This window comes from Lampris incognitus, chromosome 11 (genome assembly GCF_029633865.1).
Source record: "Lampris incognitus isolate fLamInc1 chromosome 11, fLamInc1.hap2, whole genome shotgun sequence".
Lineage (NCBI taxonomy): Eukaryota > Metazoa > Chordata > Actinopteri > Lampriformes > Lampridae > Lampris > Lampris incognitus.
In genome coordinates, this window is record NC_079221.1 from 25,804,093 (window position 1) to 25,827,840 (window position 23,748).

Genomic DNA, 23,748 nt, shown 5'->3' on the forward strand with positions numbered 1-23,748 from the left:
ACGTGGGAGGATCATGCTATTCCCCCCAGTTCCCCCTCCCCACCTGAACAGGTGCCCCAACCGACCAGAAGAGGCGCTAGTCCAGCGACCAGGACACATACCCACATCCGGCTTCCCACCCGCAGACACGGCCAATTGTGTTTGTAGGGACGCCCGACCAAGCCTGAGGTAACACGGGGATTCGAACCGCTGACCCCCGTGTTGGTAGGCAACGGAATAGACAACCGCGCTACCCGGATGCGCCACACTACATTTTTGACCAATAAACATTTTTGTTGATACATCGTGGTACAGACAAAATGTTCCATTGTGAAATATAACTGTACCAATGCTGGAAAATGTAACAGCTTATTCTCTCATTCGGTCAGATAGAAATGAAAACACCCTTAATTGCACAAAATGTGGGTGACATAAAATTCATGCATGCTGGGACCACAGAAGGGGGACAATTGTAAAACTGTGACAGTGCATAACATGAAGTGTAAAAATGTGGCTTTACACAAAAGTGTCCACTGCAAAAAGTTTTTGACTTTAAGTGTTATTTATTTCGAAAACCTTTTGGAGGGCTGAATGCTACTGCATACAGAATTAAGGTAGTTCTAAAAACTCATGAATGTCTGCTCACCAGCAGAGTTGAAATAAGCCCCAACAGAGCAAAGATTGACAGCTATGACAAAGAAAACTTGAACGATTCAATGGATCTTGATGGCTAATTAACTACGGGGTTCCCACAGATTTTCCATTTTAAAATTCCACATCTTTTCCAAGACCTTATAGATTTATTTATTTTTTTTAGCTTTTTTTCAATTGCTAATAAAGGAAGTTTTCTTTCCATCCTCTGGGGCACAGGAGCAGCCAAGTCTTCAGGTCCCCGGGAACAGGAGGGGATCATGGTCCATAACACTTTAAGGTTTAACCATGGAGGATTGAACCTGGTCCTTTAGTTGGGACAAAAAAAATTCTAGACTTGATTTGAAATTCTGGGTCATGGAGGTTGCAAACTTTCCAGTTTCAAAACCCTGTGCTTACGGAAATGTTACTATTTGTTCAGGCTGTGTGAAGCATAACATTCCAGTACTCAATCTCAACAAAGTGAGAATCGCACACAATAAAAATCACAGTACATCTTTCCGATTAAATCCACTGCTGCTTCTTCATCAGCTCCACATGGCACATATGAATGGCACATTAGTAAATCTAAAAGGCAGAACACACTTCACGGTGGTTTATATTCAAGTCAAAAAATAGCTAGAAAATTTGTTTACAATCTTATCAACTGTAAAATATGCCGACACGGAGGATGGAATGTCAAAGACAAAAAAAACCAAACCCTGATCACTGATTGGGTTTAGCCCAAAGAAAATGCATGGTCCAGTTACAGTTGAAATATTGAGAAGGTGAAGGTCAAAATACAGACTGTTCATACAGAAGAGCGGTCAGGGCTATGAGGCACCCTTTGTCCTCAGCTTGGATAGCAGCATCTCATTCTTCCGACACTCCTGTTGACGAGAAAAAAAAAGACATAATGGGAAGAACGGTGATTTCAAAGACTCAGCCATTCATCATTATCATCAATCATACATTTGACATTCAAGCACAAGTGGCAAATTCCCTGCATGAACAAAACAGATAATTAAATGTTTTAGTTTAGTTTTTTTTATGATGAATTTCCATGTCAGACATTTGATTTTAATATAAGGGACTCTCATACCTTTGCATGGCGAGGACCCCAAAATAAGTTATTTATTAAACCACAGGCCCCTCTTAGGTAACATTTTGTAGGAGTGACCCAAGCTGACTAGATTTGTATTGTTGTATATAGTTGTACAGGGATTGGAAAAATAACAAGGGGGGGAGGGAGAAGCCATAATAATTATTCTTATATTGTGTTCTCTCCTTTGGCTAAATGTAAAGGGGGGGGGGGAAGACCACTCCTGTACTGCCTTTACTTTGGGACCCCTCCACAGCCAATGATGCCTGGAGTCGCCAGCCTACACATTAAAAACCATTGCTCTGTATTTTCATGTCTTTTTTCCTAAATTTGTTGTGTGCATTTTCCTGTAACCTTGGGAAGGTAAGCATGCTCACCACACAGTCAGCTATCAGGGATTCATATATTGAATGACAAGTAGTTCAATAATTCAGTAACAGAGGGATATTTGTAAGGAAAACTGTAGCTAACTGGACAACCTGAAATACCAAGAGCTGCTTGGGTTTTGGTTCCTAAAATGATGACATTTTGTTCCTTTCTACAGGGGTACCCACAAGAAACAAGAGTGCAGGTATACTTGACTGCAACAGGGTTATACTACAGGGGAAGAATTAACATTTTCTTTGGATCTTAGGGATAACCCAGCCACTGAGGATGCACAAGAGTTAAAGGAAAGATTTACAAGATGGTAGTGAGACCAGCTATGTTGTATGGTTTAGAGACATGGCACAGCACTGACAACAAGACAGGAGGTGGAGCTGGAGGTGGCAGAGTGGAAGATGCTAAGATTTTCATTGGGAGTGACGAAGAAGGACAGGATTAGGAATGAGTATATTAGAGGGACAGCTCAGGTTGGACAGTTTGAAAACAAAGCAAGAGAAGCAAGATTGAGATGGTTTGGACATGTGTGGAGGAGAGATGCTGGGTATATTGGGAGAAGGATGCTGAAGATGGAGTTGCCAGGCAAGAGAAAAAGAGGAAGGCCGAAGAGGAGGTTTATGGATGTGGTGAGGGAGGATATGCAGGTGGCTGGCATGACAGAAGAAGATGCAGAAGACAGGAAAAGATGTAAATGGTTGATCCACTGTGGCGACCCCTAACGGGAGCAGCCAAAAGTAGTAATAGTAGATTGGATCCTAGGGATGAAAATGTTTCGGGAGCATCAAATTAGGCTTATCAACCCTATTAGTTCTGGTCTTTGGTTACAACAGAATCATTTTACAAGATGTTAATTATCTGATGAATGCATTACTGTGAATGCATGAAATGTATAACTTGATGTAAATATCAATGTATACCAAAACTCGTATTGGTAATGGCACGACATCTCCAACAGGCATCTACTCATATATTTTCGTAATGTGTGTGTGTGTGGTGTTAGTATGTGTGTGTGTGTGTGTGTTAGTTAGTTAGTTAGTGTAGATAGTGGGACCGAAAACTAAAGCATTTATGACCCTAATTCTTTTTGGAGGTGGTAGGTATCGTCTCAGAGAGTAAGGGAAAAATCCCAGACAATTAAAATTATGCATAATTATGCATAAATTTGCAAAATATGCATTTTTCTAAAAATGGCTAAAAGCCACTTTTCTCGGCATTTCAGATGATTCTGAGCATCTTTGATTTTTTTTCACCAATATAAAAAAAAATATGGGACTTAGAAATGTTTTGGCATTATGCAAAATATGCATTTTTGCAAAAATGCACTTATGATCCTAATTTTTTTTGGAGGTGGTAGGTATTGTTCCAGAGAGGACCAGAAAAATAGCAGAAAATTAAAATAATTATAATAATTATGCATAATTATGCAAAATATGCATTTTCTAAAAATGGCTAAAAACCACTTTTCTCGGCATTTCAGATGATTCTGAGCATTTGGGGGGAGGGAGTTGGAGTGGGGGTGGTAAACCACTTTTCTCGGCATTTCAGATGATTCTGAGCATTTGGGGGGAAGGCGGTTAGCTGGCAGGATGAAGAGGAGGGAGATTTAGACGGGTGGATAACCAAACCGCTACATTGTAGCGGGGTTCTTCTAGTCACTCATATATTTTCGTAATGTGTGTGTGTGTGGTGTTAGTGTGTGTGTGTGTGGTGTTAGTGAGTGTGTGTGTGTGTGTGTTAGTTAGTGTAGATAGCGGGACCGAAAACTAAAGCATTTATGATCCTAATTCTTTTTGGAGGTGGTAGGTATTGTTCCAGAGTACGGGAAAAATCCCAGAAAATTAAAATTATGCATAATTATGCAAAATATGCATTTTTCTAAAAATGGCTAAAAACCACTTTTCTCGGCATTTCAGATGATTCTGAGCATCTTTGATTTTTTTCACCTATATAAAAATTTTTTTCTGGGACTTAGAAATGTTTTGGCATTATGCAAAATATATGCATTTTTGCAAAAATGCACTTATGATCCTAATTTTTTTGGAGGTGGTAGGTATTGTTCCAGAGAGGACCAGAAAAATAGCAGAACATTAAAATACAATTATAATAATTATGCATAATTATGCAAAATATGCATTTTCTAAAAATGGCTAAAAACCACTTTTCTCAGCATTTCAGATGATTCTGAGCATTTGGGGGGAGGGAGTTGGAGTGGGGGGGTAAACCACTTTTCTCGGCATTTCAGATGATTCTGAGCATTTGGGGGGAGGGAGTTGGAGTGGGGGGGGGTTTAGGGGCAGGGGGAAGGCGGTTAGCTGGCAGGATGAAGAGGAGGGAGATTTAGACAGGTGGATAACCAAAGCGCTACATTGTAGCGGGGTTCTTCTAGTGTTTAAATATTACTAAACTTTATTTTCTAAAGTTTTCTTGAGTCTGTACCATTTATTTGGGGTTTCCATTTTTAACAAAGCAATGTTAACATTGTGATACAAAAAGAAGTGTGGTATGTATTGTGCCCAATACATCATGAATGTTTAGAAACGAAAAAAAGAATGCTGCTGTAAGCTCCCATGGCCTTCTGCTCAATAAACGCAAGCAGTTCAGCCAAAAGTTGGCATGTGAGTGTTTTTCCTGCAACCTCACCTCTTTGAAGTCCTTGACAGTTTTAAAGTAAAGTCGCTGTTTGTCGAGCAGCTCCAGGTATTCATCATTGAGCTGATCTCTCCTCATCTTGTTCTCCTGCTTCTTCTTCTCCATCTGTGAAACCACACATGAAGGAACCAGGTGTTACGGACACACTTTGATGGCTGATAGTTATCCGACACACGTCAACCTCATTGATTACACACTTTAAAACACAATGAAGGAGTTTCAGTCAAAAGGCTTTATGAAACCATAGTCATAACAGAGGGAGTAAATATAGGTTAAAAGAACAAATAAAATAATTAGATTTAACAAATGGCTATATCAAATTTAATTGTATCATATCTTTAAAAATATAAATCAGTAAAAATAAGAATATGAACCACAGTTAAAAGGTCAGTGAACTGAAACAAGTTTTGTTTTTTGGATTTCCCCCCCTTTTTTTTCTCCCCATTGTATCTGGCCAATTACCCCACTCTTCCGAGATGTCTCAGTCTCTGCTGATCCAGCGAGGACTGCAGACTACCACATGCCCCCTCCGATACATGTAGAGTCGCAAGCCGCTTCGTTTCACCTGACGGTCAGGCATTTCACCAGGGGGATGTAGCGCGTGGGAGGATCACACTATTGCCCCCGGTTCCCCCTCCCTCCGAACAGGTGCCCCGACCGACCAGAGGAGGCGCTCGTGCAGAGACCAGGACACATACCCACATCAGCAGACACAGCCAATTGTGTCTGTAGGGACACCTGATCAAGCCGGAGGTAACACAGCGATTCACAGCGGCAATCCGGGTGTTGGTAGGCAACGGAATAGACTGCCATGACACCCGAACACCTCTGAAACAAGTTTAACTGTTTTGCATAAGGGACTATATTCCCCTACAGTACAAAAGTTCATATCATTATCATTAACACAATTTTATATTATATAATAAACATTAACATTTTACCCATAGAGACATTCAATCTCAACTAATTTACAGCTATATAATATCAGACTTTTTCGTTTTCTTATACGCAATATACTTGTTTTTTGTTTATGCATTTTGATGTTAAGGTAAGAGACATGAAAGATGGGACAGTTAGGGTGAGTGCTTTGGGTCTGGCTGAAGCAACATTCTCTCGCTCCATCGGGCCAAACTCACTCCCTGATCCCTGGATGAAACCGATGAGATCACTATCTCTGAGTGTGCCATGAGGTTGTGTTCACACAAACTTTTTTGTTAAAAAAAAGAAAGAAGAAAAAAGTGCATCATCAACTACATTTTGTGTTGACAATGAAAAGTGGTTTGTGTGATGGTGCAGTGTAATGGCCGACTACAGTAGCAGTCACTATCAGCAGGAAATACTAAGAGCCCCCCAAAACACAACCAGAACTCCCTCACTGATCAACCACTTTTTATGAGCAGAGTTTCTGGTAGCTATCTGACAATTTCAACCAGCATTTATACCAGTATTTTATCCATCCTCAAATCTTTATTTTTCCATTGTTGTTGCAACTGCCCAGCCGCCATCTTAAAATAAAACCCAACTTTCTCTCCTTTGTGATTTGTTGGATTATTAGATGAAGAAGTAAATAAATACATAAGTGGGTGACTAACCAAAGAATGCCCAGCACAAATGCAGCCTTGGCTCTCTGATCTAATAGGATGCATGAAACACATATGTTAGCCCTGAAGTTAAAGTCATAAAGTTAACCTTGATGCGACTCTGTTTGATGCCTTCCACAATCTGTTCCATCTGTCTCAGGAACTGTTCTTTGGCTCCTGAAGATGACATCGCCCTGAAAAAAAATAAAAAAGAAGTGTGACCGTATACAGATGTATAGAGTAGTATAAATTATTGTGAAGGTGAGATCTGACAAAGGAATGTAAAGTTCAAGTTCAGTTCAAATTCAAGCCAAGTATACTTGCACTTATTAGACAATTCCCAAAACATAGACACAAGGATCAGAACACACCTTTTTATGCAGAAAAACACTGAGTATCTCACAATATCTAGCGAAGAGTACTTACATACTTAAAGATTATCAGAATATCTAAATATTTGAATCTGAAAGTAAGTAAGGAATGAGGAAATTACAAGTATCTTTCTGTAAAGACTGCATAAAGCAACTACTACAAAGTATTCCCATATTTTGCATGAGCTAAAAACATACTGCACTCTCTAGAGGACATGTAAATATGAATATTTACAGATGGGATAAAGGTAGCATAGTAAGAGGGTAGACGGAATTATAGCTCCACTCAAATGAACCTGGTTAGGATAATGAAGCTGCTTATGTAACAATGTGTTACATAAATATTAACATCACTGAGTCAAAAGTAAATCTATACTCACTGCTGGAAGTTGTCATGGATGGAATTCAGCAGGTTCACCTATGGGAACAAATGGAGAGCCGAGATGAAATACTGGTCAAGTTGAGCTGTTCTATTTTGAATGTATTCTGAGAAAAAAAAAACCCTGCAATAAAACCTGATTGAAAATTGCTTTTAGATTGGTTTTCTTTAATATGGATAAATACTGTGTAACAGTTTAATTCATTTATCTTTTTTGACATTAGATAATTTCTAATATCTTAATCTATCCATCCATTATCCAAGTCACATCCCAATCGGGGTGGCGGGGATGCTGGAGCCTATCCCAGCAGTCATTGGGTGGCAGGCAGGGAAACACCCAGGACAGGCCACCAGTCCATCAACAGGGTCAACACACACACACACACACACACACACACACACACATACACACACACACACACACACCTGGGGACAATTTAGTACGGCCGATTCACCTGATCTATATGTCTTTGGACTGTTGGAGGAAACCGGAGCACCCGGAGGAAACCCACACAGACACGGGCAGAAAATGCAAACTCCACACAGAGGACGACCCGGGATGACCCCCAAGGTTGGACAACCCCAGGGTTTGAACCCAGGACCTTCTTGCTGTGAGGCGACCGCGCTAACCACTGTGCCACCATGCCGCCAATATCTTAATACTAATACTACTTTCGGCTGCTCCCGTTATGGGTCGCCACAGCGGATCATCCGTTTCCATTTCTTCCCGACCTCTGCATCTTCCTCTGTCACACCAGCCACCTACATGTCTTCCCTCACCACATCCATAAACCTCCTCTTTGGCCTTCCTCTTTTCCTCTTCCCTGGCAGCTCCATATTCAGCATCCTTCTCCCAATATACTCATCATCTCTCCTCCACAAGTCCAAGCCATCTCAACCTTGCTTCTCTTGCTTTGTCTCCAAACCGTCCAACCTGAGCTGTCCCTCTAATATACTCATTCCTAATCCTGTCCTTCTTCGTCACTCCCAATAAAAACCTCCAGCTCTGCCTCCTGTCTTTTCATCAGTGCCACTGTCTCCAAACCATATATCATAGCTGGCCTCACACCATCTTGTAAATCTTCCCTTTAACTCTTGCTGGTACCCTTCTGTCGCAAATCACTCCTGACACGCTTCTCCACCCACTCCACCCTGCCTGCACTCTCTTCTTCACCTCTCTTCTGCACTCCCCGTTACTTTGGACTGTTGACCCCAAGTATTTAAACTCATATGCCTTCGTCACCTCTACTCCTTGAAACCTTACCATTCCACTGTCCTCTCTCTCATTCACGCATATGTGTTCCATGCCGCCGATATCTTAATATTAGTTAAACATTTCCTTGGCTTTTATAATTTTTTTTGTTTGAGGTTTGATTTTAAAACTGCCAAATCAAAACATGTACAATTCAACTAAACAACACAAATGAGAAAAAAACGTTATGGCTGTTTTTTTCCAATTGCCTTGGGTAATTTTATTAAATAATGTCATATATGCATGTAAATTCACGGTGGTTTGCATACACAAGCCACCCTGGTAATAGTCAGCCACTTCAATTACTTACCTCCTTCTCAAGATACACTTTCTTGTCATCTAATGTGTTGTAAAGGGTGAAGAACTGCTTGGTCTCTTTATGTGTTGCAGAGACTGAAATGCACAAGCAGAAAAAAAAAATATGACGTTGCTGTACTACATATATTAAATAAATGCTGTGACTGCTAATGTTGCGACGATATTCTGTTTCCTTTTAGGATTTCATTTCTTTCCCATTGGAGGGTTGAATTGTCATACTCTCTTCTATTTTCTTTTTTCCCCCCACCAAGTTCAAGTTTTTTCAGCTACCAAGTAAGTTTGCAAATCATTCACTGTGAAGCAATTAAACTATTTTAAATATTTTTGTATCTTCCTAACACCGCTTCTTCCTGGGGCAAACGTCGGGGTCACCGACCTTGGCCATACAGTTCAATGAACCTCTTCTGATATTGGGTCAGCTCGGCCCGACTGGGCACCTCGTCGATCTTCCTTTGCAGGATGGCAATCTCACGGTTCCTCCGAGCCTGAGAGACAAAAACAGAAGATTCTGTGGAACATCCATAGGTAGAGCACAGCAATAATGCTTCCAGGGTTGAGGGTTAAACTCCTTTTGCAGCTCAGTTGGCAAAGAACAGCAGCAATACTGACAGAACTTGGGGTCAGCAATTTTCCACTCAGCAATAAAAGCTTTCTGTCACTCAGCTCCAGGTTTTCTATTTTCTACTCTGTGCTCCTCACTCACACATGAGGGAAACTCCACTCTGTGTCCACTCCTGGGCCTGAAACCACTGATCTAATAATAAAAATGCCCCCACACCCTTTTCTCCCAAATTGTACCCGGCCAATCACCCCACTCTTCCGAGCCATCCCAGTCGCTGCTCCACCCCCTCTGCCGATCCGGGGAGGGCTGCAGACTACCACGTCTCTTCCAATACATGTGGAGTCGCCAGCTGCTTCTTTTCACTTGATAGTGAGGAGTTTCGCCAGGGGGACATAGCGTGTGGGAGGATCACGCTTTTCCCCCTCCCCCCTGAACAGGTGCCCTTACCGACCAGAGGAGGCGCTAGTGCAGCGACCAGGACACATACCCACATCTGGATTCCCACCCGCAGACACGTCCAATTGTGTCTGTAGGGATGCCTGATCAAGCTGGAGGTAACACGGGGATTCGAACCGGCGATCCCCGTGTTGGTAGGCAATGGAATGGACCGCTACGCCACCCGGACGTCCCGAATAATTGTTTTTTATTATTATAGATCAGTTACACAGGAACTGAATAAACTGAACCAGTAAACAAATATTAGTTTTGTTTCTATGAAAATCTCCAATTTATTTCACTGGTTGGAATATGGATGCAACTCAAACAATTTAGCCTGTCATAGCCGACATAAGTGCAAGGCAAGCCCCACTGTGTATACCCATTCCCTGCCATTTGCATCTATGATGAATTTCACATATGATTGGCCTATAATGCATAAGGACACAAATTTTGTTAAATAGGCCAGTTTAGAAACAAAATACTGTGAATGAGCCAGTGTGAAATTGTAGAAGAAATGTGAGCATATTTTTTTATAGACTGTGTGTTTCAGTGTTGCACATTTTTGCCAAGGGCTCAAGTTTAAGTTAAGACTATGGCGAACTGAAGACTTAATTTATCTGATAGTGAGGTGTCACGAGTGATCTCAGAGCGAGGGGGAATGTCGCTCTGACTTTCAAAAATGCAGCGACCCCCTCCTGACAAAATCAGGCCACTCTGCACTGCTCACATACCCTGGTTAGAAGTTCGATTTCCTGTGTAGCTCAATTCCTGTGTAGCTCAATTCCCGTGCAGCTCATAGTGTAAAGTTTGGCCATTTGGAAGAACAATTTCTATTATTGTCTCTTGTTTTACAAATGGCCACTTATTTTCATTGTGGCCATTGATTAAAAATAAAGCCACCAGGTGAGTCGCCGCAGTTTGTGCATGAATTGAAAAGTCAGTGGAAAAACTTGTGGAAAATTATGATGCCCTTTTGCACAGCTTGATCAGACGGCATATATATAGTTAAGTCATTACCATGAGCAAGCGGATCTTCTGCAGCTTCTCTCGGTCTGTGTTGTACTGTTTATCTATGACCTGCTTCCTCTCCTAGGAAGAAACAGACAGATGGCAGTTAAAAGACACCACATGTCATGTCAGTGAACAATTGAAAACAATCTATAGGTTTTTTTTTAACCTGCTTGTTTTGCACCAGATGGGTTTTAAGGAGATAAGTCAACATATTAGAATGATTCTGACACTTTCAGGTAGGGAGTCAGGAACAGAAAGGGAAGCTAAATGAGTACACAAATCTTTCTTTCCCGTTACCGTCTGGACCTAATGGACATTCACTCTGTTGTATATGAGGCAAATCCATCTAGTATGCTGAGCAGGTAAAAACAAGCCAAAAGCATTTGCAAATACTGTCTGGCCAAGCTTTGGAGAAGATGGTGAGACAGACTATTTAGGCTCCTTGTATTTCTTAACCTGTCCTGTGTCTAACAATAAATTCTGATTTCAACACTTTCATGTGCTCACAACTGCATCTTTCTTTTCTATATTAAAAATTTCAGAAAAGTGTCACTGAAAATTTTAATGTATGAGTTAACTGGAATTTAATTTAAATTTTCACAAAATAAACTACATTTTATTATTCAAATCCTGAATGAAGAAGCCAACTATACAAATGGGGACTATCACAGGGGCATGAAGCTGACATAAAACATGAAACAATGTTAAAATAATGATTTTTCAATTACGTCTCATCATCTGGATCTCCATTTATTCATCTGCAAGGCTCAGTGTTTTCAGTTTTTATTTTTCAAAAAAAAATTAAAAAAATAATAAAAAAAAAATCTGGGAATTTATTGTTTAAACCGATCTGCTCCTTTTAAAAAATCTGGGTATTTTTCAGTGAAAATAATCCGTGGAAATATAAAATCGAAGTGAAAATCAGTTTAAACCGATCTGCTCCTTTTAAAACATCTGGGTATTTTTCGGTGAAAATTGGTAAAAACCAAAAACGCTGAGCCTTGTTCATCTGCCATCATTGAACAAAAGCTAACTCTGAAGAACTTATCATGAACACCATACTGGTATGCTTCTTAGTATGCTTCTTAAGATTTCTCAGAACATATTGAGATGCATTCCTGACGTTTATGAGGACAACTTGTTACCAAGCCATCTTCAGCAGTTGTGAACAATGAGCACGTACCCTCTCTTCCTCTGTATCATCTCCTGAAGCCATCTTTAGATCCTCAATATTTTGCTGGAGACGGGCCATCTCCTCCTGCAAAGAGCAACCACACATAGGACTTGTGTTTTAGGATTTTTCTTTTTTGTTAATCATGTCGAAAATGTTGACCGATGCCAGGATCACAATTTTAATCCACAAAAAAATGATCCTGCTGCAGTCGAGTGCAGGGAAACTCAAATCAATATCGATTGTAGGATTTCAACATTGAAATACAATTACCACCAATTTACTGCCAAATCGTTTTTTACAATAACTATATAGAGTTGGCAAAATTGGAGGAAGGCAGAAAATTTGTTTTAGTTTACACACATTATTAAAACATATCTGGAATGAATCAAAAGCATGCAACACCTTCATTGTAATAATGCTAGGTGTCTGCAATAGGACAGTGTCATGGTAATTCTCTCATTTAGGAATACAGGAATGAACTTCCATCAGAAAGTAGTGAAAATCAATGCCCTGAGTGTCACTATAGCATGAGCATGCCTTACTTGACATTTACAGAGTACCACATATTCATATTTTGGAGCTGCCCATTAAAGCCAACAATCTGCAACTATCAGTCAATGTATAAACTCTGCTGGAACAGTTGGGGATTATGTGTCTTAATCAGCAGTTGTTTGAGGGGAACAGATAATCTCATTCACTTTCCCTGTCTAGATTTTTTAGCTAATTTGGGAAAATCAAATGGGCAACTTTTCTGTGAGAAGCATGTTTTTCTAACCTCTAGGTTGCCACTACTCTCATGCCTGTAGCAAAATTATATTGGAGTGGAAATGCAGCGGTGATGCAACACAGGTAAATATGATAACAATATTGGAAATGATGCAGTAGGACAGAGGTTATTAGATGCGGTCAGGGCAAGGGACCCTTGATGGGAGTAAGATAAACCTCACTCACAGAACCCACTTCAACATATTAGCATGTTCGTCATGAGGGGACCTCTAAAAAATACGACTCCACTTTGGGTCCTAAACCATGGACTGGTATCCAAGTATGCATTTAAATATACTCACTCTGCAGTGTGTGCGGAACTCTTGTTCTTGGTTCTTGAGGTTGTCGTTCATGGCTACCAGAGCTCTCATCTTCTCTAATAGGCTGTGGTACACAAAAAAAAAAAAAAAAAAAAAAAAGTCATGGATCAGTAGAAATATTGAGGTTATAATACTGTGCATGGCAAGAATTTCATCACATTTTTATTTTGGCTGAATGCCCCAGTGAGCCAACACCAGGTCAAATTTCCAACATTTAAAAACCAAACAGGCTTACAAATCAGGTTCTTATTTCCACCACTTACCTGCTGTCAGCCTGCAACTCTCCCTCCTCTAAAGACTTCAGGTCTTTGTCCAGTTGCTCAGTGTGCTCTGTAGCCTGTTGATAAATACAAACAGAGGAGAGAGGGGATATTTTCTTACATTTCTGGCTAGGGAACTCGTGCAAATCTAATTGGTAAACTAAAATGCCATGGTGACATTAACTTTTTTTTAAAATATGAAAACATTTCTGCAATATTCCACAGGGAAATGGTGTCTTTTTATTTTCACTCATTTACATATCACATACACAGCAACATATTGGGAAAAAAGCAACCTAATTTTTATTATTCAATGTTTCAGAAATAGACTAAGTCATAAAATGCTATTCATTAATTGTTTGAGATGGCTGCTGACACTTAATGGCGAGTTTTGTTTTTAAGACCACCATCAAAGTATTGTTTTTGGAATAAAAGTCTTCAAATCTAACACGACTACTTCAATCTGCAGTCTGGCACTCATCCTGAACCACATCCTGAAGTTCATTATCTAGAAATTTGAGGAAAAGTGGGTATGGCTGAAGGCCGACACAGGGTTGTATCCTTAGCTGCTGTAACAAGCCTGTCAAAGACATCCAAGTTACCAGTTTTTAAACAGATTCATAGGTAGGATTCTATAATTTTCTATGATTTAGGTAACTGTAGCAGTTGAAAAACATCTATAGTTACCATGGCACTGGAGCATGAATTCCTTAAGTTAAAACCCAAAAGCAGATGGTTGCACTGCTCCCATTAACAACAACAACAACAATTTTTTTGCTTTGTATAGCACCTTTCAAGGAACCCAAGGATGCTTTATACTAGGTAAGAAAAAAAACAAAAAGATTAAAATAAAGATCAAAAGACTACAGTCCACAGGCCTTTGTAAAAAGGCAGGTTTTCAGTAGTCTGTTAAAACTGCCCAAAGAAGCAGCGCTGCGGATCTTCGCTGGAATAGAGTTCCAAAGGGTGGGGGCTGCCACACTAAAGGCTCAATCCCCAAAGTCCGCAGGCTGGTGTGAGGGATGGAAAGCAGGCTCGTGTCTGTGGACTGCAGATTCCAGGATGGAATTTAGGGGTTGAGGAGGTCTGATAGATACTTGGGGGTAAGGGCATGGAGGGATTTATAGGCGAGAAGAGGATTTTATAAGAAATGCGGGATTTGACTGGGAGCCAGCGAAGGTAGACAAGGATGGGAGTGATGTGTTGCCAAGGCTTGGTGTGGGTGAGCACCCTGGCAGCTGAATTCTGCACATACTGAAGCCTGTCTAGGGCATTGCTAGGTACCCCAGACAGGACTCCATTGCAATAATTCAGATGAGAGGTGATGAAGGCATGGATGAGGGTGGACTAGATTTGAAAGAAACTGTCAGCGCTACACTTAATGTCCCATGATGTCTTTCAACGGATCCAGGTGATACGACGGTATCTTACCTCCGCCAGCTTTCTCTTGGCCTCTTCACAAGCCGTCTTCACCTCTGCATGTTTGGCCTCAAGCTGTAAACATGCAGGTACCCACACAATTTAAAAAAAGTTGTTCACTTTAAAATTGTGGTTGTTGCCCTATTTTGTGGTTGTGTGTTAAGGATTTTTCTTTCAACCTAATGATTTTTTTTTTAGTAACAACAAATAACTCAATCATCAATTTAAATTGGTAGAGGGTCAGAAGCTACTGTCAAAATGTATTATTGCATACCGAGACTAAAAAACAGCTGAAAAAAAAAGCTTTTAAAGAACTTAAAATTATCTGGCTCATTCTCCAAACTTTCCCCAAACATCCCAGACTTGCATAGGAATATTTTAAATAAACACATCCCTCAACTTCATGCGTCAAAAAATGAGTTCCTGTAAATTAACTGTAGATGGCATTCAGTGTGCTTCCGATTATCAGTGAATTACAGCAAGGAAGACAAAATGGCATGTGAGATAGCAGAGTAAGACTACACAGGACTTTATACCTCTTCTAGTTGTTTTTTATTTTGCTGGATCTGTTTGTTGAGCGAAGCCACCATCCTACGATGCTGCTGGAGCGGGCCAAACCGCTCTGTGCGGTCCTCTGACGACAGCTCAGATTGCTGTGGAGGGACGGTGAAGGTATTCGAGCAGAGAGGAAAGGAAACACGATCAGAAAATGTCTCAGGGAGCAGCTTCAATGTGCATTAGTATAAAATCTACAAGTAGAGGAAGTTTTGGTGACCAATTAGCATACTGCATAATCTAAAACGTAGGACTTTGGTTTAAATCAAAATGAGGACCTGTGTTGTACGTCATCATTCACTCTTCACTGTAATGTTTAGTAAACCATAAAATTCCTGAAACTTATATAAAAAAAAAAAGCCCCCAGGAAAGTGACTGAAAAACAAAAATGCTGGTGGTGTCTGGGTAGCGCAGCGGTCTATTCCATTGCCTACCAACACAGGGACTGGCGGTTCGAATCCCCATGTTATCTCCGCTTTGATTGGTCATCCCTACAGACACAATTGGCTGTGTCTGTGGGTGGGAAGCAGGATGTGGGAATGTGTCCTGGTCACTGCACTAACACCTCCTCTGGTCAGTCAGGGCGCCTGTTCAGGGGGGAGGAGGAACTGAGGGGAATAGCGTGATCCCCCAACGTGCTATGTCCTCCTGGCGAAACTCCTCACTGTCAGGTGAAAAGAAGCGGCTGGCGATTCCACATGTATCGGAGAAGGCACGTGGTAGTCTGCAGCCCTTCCCGGATCGGCAGAGGGGGTGGAGCAGCGACCGGGATGGCTCGGAAGAGTGGGGTAATTGGCCAAGTACAATTGGGGAGAAAAAGGGGGAAAATCTGCCCAAAAAAAAAACAACCAAAAACCCAAGAACGCCATTTATTTATTCTTTGCCCATGGAGGGGTTGGGGGTACAAGCAATCTTCCGTGCTGTCTCAGATCACCATTAAATATTCAATTGCTTCAAGACAGACATGATCAATGATGGGAACAAAGTATGTGATTCACATTGTTTTACAGATCATGAGAGCATTTAGTGATTCCCTATGGATGAAAGGAAGTGTTGTGGCATTACTACTGGTAGTAGTAGGTGTTTTAACAGTGTTAAAGTTAGTGGCCCATTACTCACCTTCTCGGCATACTCTGAGGCAATCTGCTTTATCTCCTCAGACTGCAGTCCCACTATCTGACCCACTGCACTGGCAGTCAGCCTCCCCTGTAGGAAATGCATCAAGTCACAATACCACTCTGTTCCTTTTTAAATGAAGAGACACTGTGTTTTTAGCTATATTCTACAATACTGAAATCAACCTCCCTTATAAGAACAATCAGACATTATTTGTATAGCACATTACGTACACAACAACGCAATGCCAAGTGCTTCACATTAGAACAAGTTCAAAGTGATTAAAAAAAGAAAAGACAAGCATTTAATCACGCAAAGTAATAAAGAAAGACTGTGCATGCATGCATGTGTGAATATGAGGCCTCGTTAGTGGATTGGCCAAACGCAAGTTTGTATGTGTATGTAAGTGTGCCGACTGGCAGTTTTAGAGATGGATATGAAAACAGGAAAGGGAAGGGTGTTGGGGTTGGTGCCAATTTGCATTGTAGCAGTTTAGCACAGCGCAGTTCATAGTTGAAAAAGTATTAAACTATGGGAGAAAAAAAGTCTTTCCAACCTCCTCTGTTGCCATTGCAGCCATGTTGGTCATCAGAGTTTTTATGTGCAACTAAGGGAACAAAAACAGCTACCGTCAGTGACATTATTTCAACCAAAACTCAACTGCAACCTGACACTTGCTCGGCCATAATCATACACACATTTAAATGCATTACAATTTCTACAAAACAACATGCAAGATCCCTAAATTGTTCTGATTCAATTTTCTTGCGGAAGGAGGCAACAGACTGTTAATTTTTGCTCATAATTTTCTTCTTTGCATTTTCTTCTGTATATTTGTTTTAGAATGTATAACTGGATTTTGTAAGGCGCTTACCTCCTCTGCGGCCTGCAGGTCCTCCTCCTCCGACACATCTGTCCCTCCAGAAGAAGTTGTCTGAGAGCCAGCAGCCAATGAGGCCTTCTGCTCATCCACCTAACAAAGGGGACAACAGAAAGAAGAAACTGTAACAGCAAAACATACTAGTGTAGGTAAAAGAATAATAATAATGACAAAATCTTTGATTCTATGCCCTCTAAATTATACCCACTTTTTCCTGTTTAGAGTGCTTGCTGAATCCATAGCGCCTGAAGGAAAACAAAAGTAGGAAAAATGAGTAACTAACATAGCAAAAGGAGTTCAAACTAACAAGCATTAATTTCAAATAAGCAAAGTCCAGCAAACCACTATTGCTACAGCATGCTACATAAGACACTGACCACATTCATTAATAACAAATAACAAGATTAGCAATTCATGTTTTTTTTGGGTTTTTTTTATAGAAACAAGACCCCTCTCCATGCAGGAAAACTCTTCATGATTACACCACAGTATCTGAGTAACAGCAGAGGGTTGGATTGAAAATGCCAAAATGAAAGCTTTTGAAGCAGCATAATGGCATAAATGTCATGCGTGAGTGACCGGTTGGCATTCTCCGGCCTGCAATTTCAACCACAACCTCACAAAGTCGTGTGCTGCCTGAAACACAGATTCACACATTCATACTTACAGAAGGTAATCTGACATTCTATTAGAGAGATGAAGAGGGTTGAGTGGCGATGAGGAAAATGAAATGACAAAGAGATAAAAGACTGAACATGAGATGAATACATATGGAGGTCAGGGTTAAGAATCAAAAAGAATTTAATTCTTGTGGGGCTAAGAATGAATAAATCATAGGAAAAGAGTTGGTAAGAGTTGGTTAATTCATACAGGTATACTTTGAATAGAGGAAAGAAAAAGATCTCCCATAGTCTGTGATTTCACTTGTTTAGGAGCAAAGAAAAAATAATTTTTTTTTGGGGAATGACAAAGTACAGACTTGAAATGAAATGAGGCCAATTCGCCTTATTCACCTCAGCACCATGTTTGGTTGACAGATGCAATGAAGAGGATAAGACGCAGAAGTGCCATAGACTCCAAAGTTAAAACTCCGCTATAAAAATACTATTTCAAAAGTAGTACTGAATAAAATGGCATAGAGATCAGGCTATAATAATTTCAATGCCCTTATTAAAGACTTCAAATGTGTTTAACTGTAGTGGTTTTCATGATATAAAATGAATGAAGACAATGGCTGCTCTGCTGATTGACTTTCAATCATTGTAAAGCAGGGATCAGCAAACTCTGGCATGCGAGGCCAATAACACGGGCATATGGAGCAATTCAATTAAAAAAAACTTTTTTTTTTATAGGCGGCACCATGGTGCAGTGGTTAGCGCGGTCGCCTCACAGCAAGAAGGCCCTGGGTTCGAACCCCAGGGTTGTCCAACCTCGGGGGTCATCCCGGGTCGTCCTCTGTGTGGAGTTTGCATGTTCTCCCCATGTCTGTGTGGGTTTCCTCCGGGTGCTACGGTTTCCTCCCATGGTCCAAAGACATGTCGGTCAGGTGAATCGGCCATACTAAATTGTCCTTAGGTGTGAATGTCTGTGTGTGTGTTGGCCCTGTGATGGACTGGCGGCCTGTCCAGGGTGTCTCCCAGCCTGCCGCCCAATGACTGCTGGGATAGGCTCCAGCATCCCCATGACCCTAATTAGGATAAGCAGCTTGGATAATGGATGGATGGATATTTTTTATTAAAAAAAAAAAAAAACATTTTTAATTTAAAATTTAGCCTAATGGTAAACTAAACAAACTATTCAATTTAAATAATATTGAAGTAATTAATTAGTGTCAATACACCATTGTTTTTGACAGCAAGAAAGCGTGCACAATTTACATGGTCTATCATGCCCCTCCTCCTCTGATCTGCTGATGAGCCATGGATGTCATGGGACATCCAAAAGGTTGCCAACCCCTGTTCTAAAGCAATAAAACAATGGTAAGAAAACATCGCTCAGCCATGGGAAATGTTTTATTGTAGCTACTGGGATGATTTCCAGCTTTTACTGTGATTAATCCTACTCTTGAAATTGTATTTTATAGCGGCGTTATAACATTGAAGTCTATAGCACTTCCGCATCTAATCCCCCTCATGATATCTGTTAACCAAATATGGCGGCGAGGTGAATAAGGTGAATTAAGGGGACTGGGAGCTGGTAATTGATGTATTGATGTAGATAAGGCAGGAAGTAGGAGGGGAGAGAGAGAGAGAGAGAGAGAGAGAGAGAGAGAGAGAGAGAGAGAGAGAGAGAGAGAGAGAGAGAGAGAGAGAGAGAGAGAGAGAGAGAGAGAGAGAGAGAGAGAGAGAGAGAGAGAGAGAGAGAGAGAGAGAGAGAGAGAGAGAGAGAGAGAGAGAGAGAGAGAGAGAGAGAGAGAGAGAGAGAGAGAGAGAGAGAGAGCGAGAGATGAAATAGTACAGAATGAGAGCACAAGGGATAGACAGAGGAAGTGCGAGAGCTCGCATCAGAACAAGGGAGTACAGGAGAGAACTAAGGTAACAAGGAGAGATCGAGCTGAAGCCAGAAAGAGAATAAGCAGGACAGACAAGGAGGATGACAGCTGACCCTACCTGCCATACTCCAGAAGTGTAGAGTGAACCCTAGACTCCTCATCCAAAAGCTCCCCTGCGTCCACCTGCCTCTTATATTTCCTCTGTGGTTTGTACACTTCCTGTACAGTGTGCAATGAAGAAAAAGGGGCAAAAAAAAAAGAAGAAGACATTACTAAGCCACTTTTTTGGAGTTGTGGAATATGTGTTTAATAAATAAAGGTAGTAATCAATTTGACCATTAAGGGATGTGATAGGATCCATTAAAAAAGCAAGAGAATGGTCAACAGCCATTAGAATTTGAGTTTACTATGTTTAAAAAAAAAAGGAGAAGAAAATCTTTTGAGATGTGTTGTTTGCTTTGGTCATTGTCAGCATGCTGTCAGACATGTCAATAATTATTAACTATTACAATTTAATTGAACTGCTTTAGGCCATGAATTTCAAACACATGTATTTTGATCAGTTCATTTTCTACTAATTCTCAGTCCGAGTTTCAACTCACCGACACATCTCGAACAGCTGCCATGGCCTTGTCCTTCCTGTGGAGAACATCTTGATCCTAGACCATGGGGGTTAAACAGCAGATATGGAAGCTAGTTCACATTTGAATTGCAGTTGAAGGAGACAGCACACAGTTTGATATCAACCCTGATGTCTCACATGTTTTGTGTGATATACAAGTAAGCACACCTGTTGTAGTTTAATGCCAATGAAGTGCCTTAAACTTACTGATTATGTATATGTATTTCTGTTATCCGAGGGCACAGTTGAGCACATGGTATGATGCTTATTGGCTAAATCATCATGAGATCCAGCTGGACCAGGTGTTTCTGGTCTTGATTTTTGTTATCATACTCTATGTTAAAACTTTACCTCTGAGACCTTATGTTTGTTACCTCTGGGAAGCTGTGAGTTTTCTGGAACTGAGATATGGAGTAGGCTCTCACATAGTCACCCATCTCCTCCCTGGTCTCTATGGCTTTCTTCACTAGCCACTGGCAACAGACACAACATTCAGAAGATTAACTATGAGACCAACCAAGTTGCATCCAGATAGATATTTTTTAAAATACAAATGATAAAATTACTTTTGCTCACCATGCTAAGTGCCTATAAACATAACAATTCTTTGTCAAGTCAATTTTATTTGTATAGCCCAATATCAAATGACAAATTTGCCTCAGGGGGCTTTACAGCAATACAACATCCTGTCCTTAAACCCTCGCATTGGATCAGGAACAACTCCCTAAAAAAAAAAAAAAACCTTTAACAGGAAGAAAAAATAGGAAGAAACATCAGCGAGAGCAACAGAGGAGGGATCTCTCTCCAAAGAGAGACAGACGTGCAGTCGATGTTGTGTTTACAGAATAAAACACAATTTACAGAATACAACATTCAAAGAGGATAACAGAATTATAATGAAATTATAATGGAATTATAATTCTGTTATCATGACGAGGATGCCAAGCAGTGTACAGAACCACTGCACTAGTGATCCCCCGCCCCCTTAGCTGTGACTGAAATGACACGCATGGTGCAGAAGAGTAAAGACCTGACAAAATGGTGCATAAACACGGCTTGTTTATAACAATCCAAGCTGACCTGTATGACTGGAAAGATGTGAATGAAATCCAGCCCTTGGATTTGATGGGGCTCCAGGCGATGAGGGCACTTCATCTTCGGAAGAACAGACACTATTTTCTCGGTGAGGGCTCTGCAAGAAGACATACAGTGCTCGTCATTTACTGAATGGGGCTTCTCAATATTCAAGACCTTGAGGTCATTACGTGTAACTCATCAGGAGATTTATGCTGTGTATGTTGTGTCTTGGTGGCTCATGAAAAATTGTAACCAGTATATTTGTTATACAACCAACTTGTATTTAAAAGGTGACCAAACCCAATAAAAAAGTTAATTTTGGCCTGGTGTTGACCAAGGCTTTATGTTTCCATAATGCTAAATTGTGTGTACTAAAAGAATTTTGTTATATGTTGGGGAAATCTGAGATGCCTGAGTAATTTTTTCGGCCTTTTTACGTGCCTGTGGCGTACCTTAGAGAGCCACGGGTACACAGGTTTTCTCTCCAACCATAGTCCGACCAACCCTCTTCACTAAACTAAAAGTTAGCACCATTTTTGGTGATGGCAACCATGGGCTGTGATTTAAGTTAGCCAAAATTAATCTTTAAAAAAGGATTGACTGGTAATCACTCAGTTCCTGGCTATTTGCATTTGCATTCACCTGCCATTAGCTGCGTCACTGGACCCAAGACTTTATGAACAATCATTAATATCCTGAAAGGTAAACCTTAACATGTCTACTTACAGATACGCCACTTTAGTGTAACCAATTTCAGGTCATTCGTTAAACCAAGGCTGAGACTGGCCTAAGCATTACTGAATCACATGAGAGATACCCACATTTTTTGGCCGATTGTGGAGTTTTCTTGGAAAAGTAGATCCACATCAATGTCAAAGTTACATGTGGTGATACACCAGGTCATCCCACCAACCACCTGTGAATAATAGTCAAACAAAGTAAACAGAGTTAAACCAGTTAATGTCCAGCTGTTTACATTATTATTTTCCACACTAAGTTTGGGGGATACTATTATATTTTTTTTCTGCTCTTTGAAAACTTCAGGAAACAGTTGGTTACCTGTGACACATGTAAATCTTGTATTACAATAATATTTGCCTCAGTTTTACAAGGTGTGAAAAAAATACTCAACATGTTGTTGCAGACAAATGAGTGACAGTGCAACAGCTTACACTGTAGCACCCACAATAGCAACAGCGGTTCAGGACTTGGCTTTCAAAATTACTATTTACGTCAGTTTAAACTGCAATATTCAATGATGCACACAATTGTGCAGCCCCAATGGTAACTGGTTTTCTTCTGAAATGTTTACAGGTGGCAACAGATCGGCTTAGTGGTTAGCACTGTCACCACACAGCAAGACAGTACTGGGTTTTGATTTTAACCCATCCGTGTGGAGTTGGCATGTTTTCCCTGTGTTAATTTGGGTTTCCTAACAGTCCAAAGACACAGTACAAGACATTAGAGCTTCCAAGTCAGCTAGGCTTCAAAGCTCTAAATTGCCCACAGGTATGAATGTGTGTAACTGTGTGTGTGGGCCCTACACTGGACTGGTGACCTGTCTAGGGTGTCTCCTCTGCCCAATGTATGCTGGTACAGGCTCCAGCCCCCTGGACCAGGGGACTGAGCAGGTATAGACGATGGATGGATGGAGTTCATATTACCAGTATGCAAGTTAACATAAAAATCAAACCGAGTGTACCTTGTCAAAAGGGGACAGGCCTTTGATTCGGGCTCTGAAATATCCAGCTGCCAGCAGGAGCTCCAGGATCTCTGCAAGCTTAACACTCTGCTCTTCATCCTCTCGTGTTTCCACCTGTAAATCAAACAGTGTTCTGTAGCTTGTTTGCTATGAAATAATAGTGTTGCTCTTAGTTAAGTCTTATTGTTGAGGTAAACAGCAAGAGAGTGAGGACTTTCCCCCACCCATCAATTTGATCAGACAAATCGATGTCTTTAAATCCGTGGATTTACCCATATCTACAAGAAAGTAAAACAAAAAGCGATCTTTTAAGATTGAAAATAACACCAGTGTTGGAGAAATTCGGCTTATCGAGTTAACGTAAAGGTCAACGTGAGCTTCTTTTTTGGCTGTCAGACTTTGGTAGACCCGACACCATGCCGCAGCAAAGCAAAGAAACGTCATACTTATAAGTCGTGTTTTAGCGTCAGTTACAGTTGTCAGTTGCCATAGTGTCGAGAGCACTAACTAATGCTTTTTACCTGAATGAGGTTGCCCTCTTGGTCATACTGCGCACCTATCTTGGATCCTGCTCTCACTCTGTGGAAGACCGACGTAGCCGCCATGTTGGACTGATGTGGTGTTAAATCACATGACCAAAGCTTATGGTCAGCAGCGTCCTCAGCCACATAACTTTCGTTTATCTCATAAATGTCCCTCTGTCTATTTTCACAAA

At 40.8% G+C, this 23,748-nt stretch overlaps 1 protein-coding gene across 2 annotated transcripts; it reads right to left on the reverse strand.

Moving 5' to 3' along the window:
* Positions 1–535: 535 nt before the first annotated feature.
* Positions 536–23,748, reverse strand: ccdc93 (coiled-coil domain containing 93). Of its 2 annotated transcripts, XM_056289553.1 has the most exons (24): positions 23,555–23,748; positions 23,034–23,147; positions 22,153–22,247; positions 21,335–21,446; positions 20,629–20,727; positions 20,235–20,291; positions 19,751–19,851; positions 17,350–17,386; positions 17,136–17,234; positions 16,818–16,868; positions 16,265–16,351; positions 15,127–15,243; positions 14,603–14,665; positions 13,175–13,248; positions 12,894–12,975; positions 11,836–11,910; positions 10,659–10,730; positions 9,018–9,126; positions 8,634–8,716; positions 7,073–7,110; positions 6,431–6,515; positions 4,733–4,846; positions 1,418–1,499; positions 536–938 (listed from the first exon to the last, which is right to left on the reverse strand). In XM_056289553.1, the coding sequence occupies exons 1-23, from the start codon at positions 23,636–23,638 to the stop codon at positions 1,443–1,445; spliced, it is 1,905 nt and encodes a 634-aa protein (XP_056145528.1). In that variant the 5' UTR covers positions 23,639–23,748; the 3' UTR covers positions 536–938; positions 1,418–1,442. The 2 variants fall into 2 exon arrangements, with proteins under 2 accessions (XP_056145528.1, XP_056145527.1); XM_056289552.1 differs by having other exon boundaries at positions 536–1,499; positions 23,555–23,747.

Excerpts from the sequence above, each read along its gene's own strand:
- ccdc93 (XM_056289553.1), bottom strand. The coding sequence starts at position 23,638 with ATGGCGGCTACGTCGGTCTTCCACAGAGTGAGAGCAGGATCCAAGATA. Across the intron at positions 20,728-21,334 it reads ACATCTTTCCAGTCATACAG|TGGCTAGTGAAGAAAGCCAT; the intron begins GTCAGCTTGGAT and ends GTCTGTTGCCAG. Across the intron at positions 6,516-7,072 it reads ATCCATGACAACTTCCAGCA|GGCGATGTCATCTTCAGGAG; the intron begins GTGAGTATAGAT and ends ATTTTTTTTCAG.